At 33.8% G+C, this 6,687-nt stretch overlaps 1 protein-coding gene across 2 annotated transcripts; it reads left to right on the forward strand.

The window, feature by feature from the left end:
• The first annotated feature begins 1,887 nt into the window (after nt 1–1,887).
• Nucleotides 1,888–6,290, forward strand: LOC140973738 (rab GTPase-activating protein 22-like). 2 transcript variants are annotated; one of them, XM_073436766.1, is made up of 5 exons: nt 1,888–2,357; nt 3,750–3,885; nt 4,019–4,068; nt 4,593–4,646; nt 4,742–6,290. In XM_073436766.1, exons 1-5 carry the CDS (start codon nt 2,194–2,196, stop codon nt 5,979–5,981), a joined length of 1,644 nt encoding a protein of 547 aa, XP_073292867.1. In that variant the 5' UTR covers nt 1,888–2,193; the 3' UTR covers nt 5,982–6,290. The 2 variants fall into 2 exon arrangements, with proteins under 2 accessions (XP_073292867.1, XP_073292868.1); XM_073436767.1 differs by lacking the exon at nt 1,888–2,357 and adding an exon at nt 2,394–3,322.
• Nucleotides 6,291–6,687: the final 397 nt, after the last annotated feature.

Genomic DNA, 6,687 nt, shown 5'->3' on the forward strand with positions numbered 1-6,687 from the left:
ATCAAACAAATTTTCTATTTGTCTTCATTTATTTAATTAAAAAAAATAAATACATATCTCATAATATTAAAGTTCAACCAACTGATTTTTAATTAATTTTGTAAAGCTTTAGATAAATTTACTATTTTATCCTAATTTAATTATAATCATAACAAAAACTGTAAGACAAATTGATAATTTCAAATATTCTTCTTTTGATGACGCTTCTTTTTTGTTCGTCTTTTAATAGTTATTTATTTAATTATGAAAATGGCATACTTTCTTGTTTTTTGTCCTTTAATGAATATTTATTTACAAAAGACGTCACTTTTGTATTTTTTTTAATTTTATTATAGGTAGTAGAGCACATTAAAATGTCCTTATAATTATTAAACTCAACAAACATTTTTACAATATGTCTGGATGAATAAAAAATTTAGAATTTGGATTTGGATATGGATTTGAAATATATTAATTTAGAATCTCATTTTTTTGTTTATCATAAAAGTTAAATACAAAAAATTGTTTGAGACGGTCTCACGGGTCGTATTTTGTGAGACGGATATCTTATTTAGGTCATCCATGAAAAAGTATTACTTTTTATGCTAAGAATATTACTTTTATTCTGAATATCAGTATGGTTGACCCGTCTCACAGATAAATATTCTTGAGACCGTCTCACAAGAGACCTACTCAAAGTTAAAATGTGATTTAAGAATTAAATTTAATAGTTAAAAAATAATATTATCTGACATAAAATTTTATACATAATCTATTTTTAAATATCTTGCCTCAATAAAATTTGTGTAAATATTCATATATATTTTTATAATTTATAAAAGAAAAAATAATTTTTTAAAATAAAAATAAAAATCTTATAGTTGTTAAATATTATTTTTAAGAATTGGAAAAAAATAACACTCATTATGGGGTTTTGTTCAAAAATTGATAAATTAAACTTTTAATATTAAAAATAACAGAAGTTTTTAGTAGTCGTAGGAAATTTTAATAATAAAATATTTTTATTTGATTTTTACATAAATTTATCAAAATATTATATATAAATATACGCACACACTATAATAAAATGTGTGAATTATATAATACATAATTTTAGGAGTATCATTAAGTTTTAAAATATAATATAAAATTTGTAAATTTAGATATACAAAGTTAATATTTAAAAATGAGTTTTATATTGTCCAATCCAAATCCCAATCGTATTTTACCATGTTGTATTTTGGGAGATAAAATTGAAATATATGGATTTTGATTATAATTATATTGTTATAATAAAAAAATTTGATCAAATGTTAAATTCATATATTACTTATTTACACATTAGTTACACAAAGTAATATGAATTTCAAATGACGCTATTATTTGGTGAACGTTAAATGACAAAAACTTGTGTGAGACGGTCTAATGGGTTGTATTTCTGAGACGGATATCTTATTTGGATCATCCATGAAAAAGTACTACTTTTTATGCTAAGAGTATTACTTTTTGTTGTGAATATCGATAGGGTTGACCCGTCTCACAGATAAAGATTCGTGAGACCGTCTCACAAGATACTTACTCACGTTAAATTCATCATTGTTAACATGAAACAATTATAAACATGTGAAAAATGAATTTGAAATTTATGATCTTGCTTTTTAAAAATCTACATATATGAAATCAATCGATCCAACCACAACGTTAAATATCAATCTCATTTAAGAATCTCATCTAACGCTTAAATTCGAATTTCCGAATGCCTTCAAATCCCATTTTTTACCTAATTTCCAAACACAAAATAACAGATTTTCTTTTTTAAAAAAAATAAAAATTGTTTGCATTATTGAGTACGACGTCGTATCATGTGGAACTAGAGGCTGCCGCTTGCCCTTGCTCCCCCTTCTCTCTATATAATTTTCTTCATGAATTCCGGGTTGCGAGCTATCCATCTCTCAAAAATCTGTGAATATGACCTAGCTAACGAAGTTCAGCGTATGGATCTCTGGGATAATGTAAAAGAAAATTCCACAATCTGCACAGAGTTAAAGTAAAAGCAACCGAAAAAGCAGAAAAGTAGTTNTATATATATATTTTTAAAAAGAGAACAGGAAGAAGTGTGCAAATTATTTCTGAAAATTTTCTGGGAATCGGTGTTGGAGCCCTAGGATAGATTTTTATTGGCATAAGTAGGAAAAAATAACAAAAGGTTCATAGATGAAAGCTCTTAGACGATGTCAGACTTCCTCATCGGAAAAATCGTCGCCACGGTCATCATCCCCAAATTCGTCATCGTTGCCGTGGATCCATTTGAGATCGGTTCTGTTCTTGGTAGCCTCCTCATCACCAACTAATTGCTCTTCATCAGCTCCTCCTAATCGGTTAGTCTAATTCATTCTATCTAAAAAGTTCATTGTTACCTTTTAAATGTTTTGTTTAACTTCTCGTACTTTCTGATGCAGAGTCTGGGTTATTCAAGTTCAGATCTTGATCTTGCAATTTTAAAGAATTGTTCTTTTTTTTGAAATCTTAGTGGTTTCTCTACTCGTGAGATCGATCCATTATCTCCTTATAGCTCAGTCCATTTCTATAAATGAATTTTGGCTTCCATTTAGGTGTTAGTATTTAGTTTATTTATGTTCGGGTGTGGATTATGATTTTTATTTTTATTTTTATTTTGACTCTGTAATTAAAAACGACTCTATATTATTTTCGGTGGTCAAAGTTGGGCTACAAACTTTGATGGATTCATATGATGTATTTATTTATGTCCGAGTGAGACGCCCTATTTTATTCTGTCATTATTTGAATTTTGTGGAAATGAAACAGTAACGTGTTTGTTTGACATTTTAAAAAAAAATTTAAAGAATTTGTGAATTGGAATATTTCAGACTATTTTGACGAAGTGAAAATATTTATATTTCTTTCTTTTTTTGAAAAAACCAAGATATTACTATTTCTGATTTGATCCAATTGGAAGTTGACGTGAAATTAATGGGAATGATATTTTTGATTGTCGAAGTTGAAATCATTTGATCGACCTTTTGTGGTACCTCCGTACCTATATTTTCCCACTTCTTTACCCTTTCTAAGTGAGGTGGAAAGTTTCAAGTTTCGAGTCAAGTCATATCTTTATGCTTAAATGCTCTAGTGAATTGTAGAAAAGGTGGAGGTTTTGTGCGGAATCAAAGGATTGCTGGCCATAAGCGGCTTGTCTTGATATTTCAGTTCGAAGATTTGTGTTACATATATTTATGGGGAAGGATTGAATTGTTTTCCCTATGGCCATCAAGGCTGCCTTTGTTTTGGCATGCCCCGCCTCAACCTGCTTGCCATCCAACTCTAGGTCAAGAGAATTTGAGGCCTTCTCGTGTTTTGATTGTCAAATTTTGTACTGCTAATAGAATAGAGTGTGAAAATGTTTGTATATATTGTTGTTAGAGATCAGAATTCTTTTAGCATACATGATGTAGATCTTCAGTTATGAGGGCAAATTTATTGTGTGATGGAGAGAGCATTGGAGAATTGTGTTTACTTTAGCATCTGTAACATTTTTAAGCTGCACTTTGTGAATAAAACCCACGATCTAAATTTTCTAGTATAGTTGGGGAAGTATACATCACTGTGTCTACCATGGTTTTCACCGAATATTATCAGATTCTCTCTCTAATTTTTTTTTATAAAGACTGGAACTCATCATTTTTATTATGTTAACACAACCTCGTTTGTCAATTGCTGTTTAACTGAAACATTCATCCTACTGTTCATTGCAGTGGTCATCTCAAATCCCCATGGTCTCGAAGAAAGAGAAAGCACATACTATCATTTCAGCAATGGATGACTTTCTTCACGCCAGAGGGAAAACTTCGTGACGGTGGCGCTAAGCTTTTGAAGAAAGTTCGCAGTGGGGTGGGTTGCTGTTGATGTAACTTCAAGTTTCTCTGTTATTGGAGACGTTTGATAGTCCATGAGTGTGTGGAAAGTTATACTTGGTTCTTGGAAAACCATTTTAACTTTGATTTTTGCATTTGTTTTTGTGTAGGGTATTGATTTGAGTATTCGTGCAGAGGTTTGGCCATTTCTTCTTGGAGTGTAAGTTGATTTAACTTCTGGAATATGTGTCTTAATATCATTTTTGTGCCTAATTTGTGATCTGTAACGGTTCTAGAATTGCTCTGCAAATGATTTTCCCTTGTGTTGCAAAGGAATTGAATCGAGTTGAATACCAACTATTTTTATACTCGAACTCGGATCAAAATTTTCTTTCCATTCTATCTAGCCTTGTTATTAGCTCTTTTCTCCCCATTTTCATTTCACCGTTAGCATGCAATTCTTCTTTGCTGGCAAACATAATTGCTTTTTTAAAATTCATGATAATTGCCGAAACACCATTGTAAGGTCATACTGGACAATTTCTTTGATAGGATTTCATCTGTCCTGATGCTCCTATGGTAAATGATGTTCTTGTAAAGTATAAAATGGACGTCCAGTCACTTAATTTAACCATCTACTCTCATCTAATTGTTTTCACGATATTCCCTTGCCCTGTGTTTCGAGAAAGTCAAGATGGAAAATTCTTACGTGCTTTGATCCCTATTTTTTTCCTTTTTGGGCAGTTATGATCTAACCAGCTCCAAAGAAGAAAGAGATGTTATTAGAACTCGGAAAAGGTGCAGTAAAAAACTTCAGCCCTTAACCTGCAAACGTTTTGGTTTCAAATTTATTTAATGTTGACTTTTCATTGGCATTCCGATAATGCGTGCAGAGAAGAATATGAGAATTTACGAAGAATATCTCGCCGACTTCGTATACATAATAAAGAAGATTTTAATTCACATGGAACTGAGGAGATTAGTAATGGAGATGGTGGAAGCCCAACTGATGGCATGGATTCTTTCAGCTCAGAAGATGTCGTGAGTGCTCGAGAGTCCCTTTCTAGCGAGGATAGGTTCCCATTTAATGAGGATTCAGAACTGACTGCTGGAATAAAGGTCAATGGTTATGCTAGTTCCAAACGAACCACGTATTCAAATATGGTCTCAGACTCTGAATCCTTGGATTCCAACTCATCTGAGGACCCTGAGGTAAGTCAAGCTTTCAACTTCATTGAAATCGAAGAGGAGAATGCTAACGACATTCCCTCGAAGGAGGATTTGTCTCCCTATAACGTGGAAGTTCAATCAAAACCTCGCATTTCAGAAGATTTTGTCACGTGGCAGCGAATTATCCGCCTTGATGCCATTCGAGCAAATGAAGAATGGATAGATTACTCCCTAGTTCAAGCTAGGGTAACCAGTGCCAAAGCCAGACGGTCTGCTGAAATTGTGGGATTGAAGGATTATGATCACCTCGATCCTTGCAGGATCTTACATGCTTCCCGTTTAGTTGCCATTCTTGAAGTTTATGCACTTTACGACCCTGAAATTGGATATTGCCAAGGAATGAGCGATCTGCTCTCTCCCATAATATCTGTGATCAGGGAAGACCACATGGCTTTCTGGTGTTTTGTGGCTTTCATGAAAAAGGCGCGTCACAACTTCAGGCTGGATGAAGTAGGAATCAGAAGACAGCTGAACGTTGTATCTAAAATAATCAAATACAAGGATTCACATCTTTACAGGCACTTGGAAAAAGTCCAGGCCGAGGATTGCTTTTTCGTGTACAGAATGGTGTTAGTACTCTTTAGAAGGGAACTAACCTTTGAGCAAACTTTATGCCTTTGGGAGGTCATATGGGCCGATCAAGCTGCGATCAGGGCTGGAATAGGCAAATCAGCGTGGAGCAGAATAAGGCAACAAGCCCCTCCAACCGAGGATTTGTTGCTTTATGCGATAGCTGCCTCTGTCTTGCAAAGGAGGAAAAAAATCATAGAAAAGTATAGCAGCATGGATGAGATTTTAAGGGAGTGCAACGCCATGGCTGGGCATCTCGACGTATGGAAGCTGCTCGATAGCGCTCATGACTTGGTAGTGACACTCCATGACAAAATTGAAACTTCTTTATGATACGTATCTTCCCTGATAAAAATAAATAACCTTACCAGTGTGATGATTTTAGTTATAGCCAACTTGTCAAGTCAAGAAATTGATTTTTTATATGTGAAAGAAAACTCGAGGGTGTGCGGGGAAGTTAGGATGCTAATGCCACTGCCCGTTAGAAGATATGACCTCGTATGTATCCTATCCGATAGGTGCCAAGCTTTTTTTGGCCGATCGGACTGGTGTAGACTTTCATGTATTATGCGGACTTGAGTAGACTTTCATGTAAAAGGAATTTTATCTCGGGTTGTGTGAAACGGGTGCTTTTAAACTTATATGCATTTTGTTGAATTTGTCTAACGCAAAAAACAGTTTTGGCTGTTAAAACTAGATCTCACAATGGTACTTTAAATCATTCATCGTTATGAAGCAACGTCTTCAAGTATGTGACGAGGTCAAAGCGGTACGACAAGATCAAACTAGCCTTATCATGGGAAATTAGGGTATGAATGAATCCAATTAGCCTTATCATGGGAGACAAGGGAATCATCATTCAGTGAAATTGTCACGACCCGAAGAAGATTAGTGAAATTATTTCCATGATCGGTTCATCTTTCAGAACCATATCACACTTCAGGCCACTCCTTAGAAGTCCTGCCACAGTACGCAGACCATTCTTGCTTACTAGTCCTAGAAGAGACGACCCAATTGCAAGAGCGGAGTTCTACCAATT

The sequence above is a fragment of the Primulina huaijiensis genome, chromosome 3 (genome assembly GCF_012295235.1).
Source record: "Primulina huaijiensis isolate GDHJ02 chromosome 3, ASM1229523v2, whole genome shotgun sequence".
NCBI classification, from domain to species: Eukaryota; Viridiplantae; Streptophyta; class Magnoliopsida; order Lamiales; family Gesneriaceae; genus Primulina; species Primulina huaijiensis.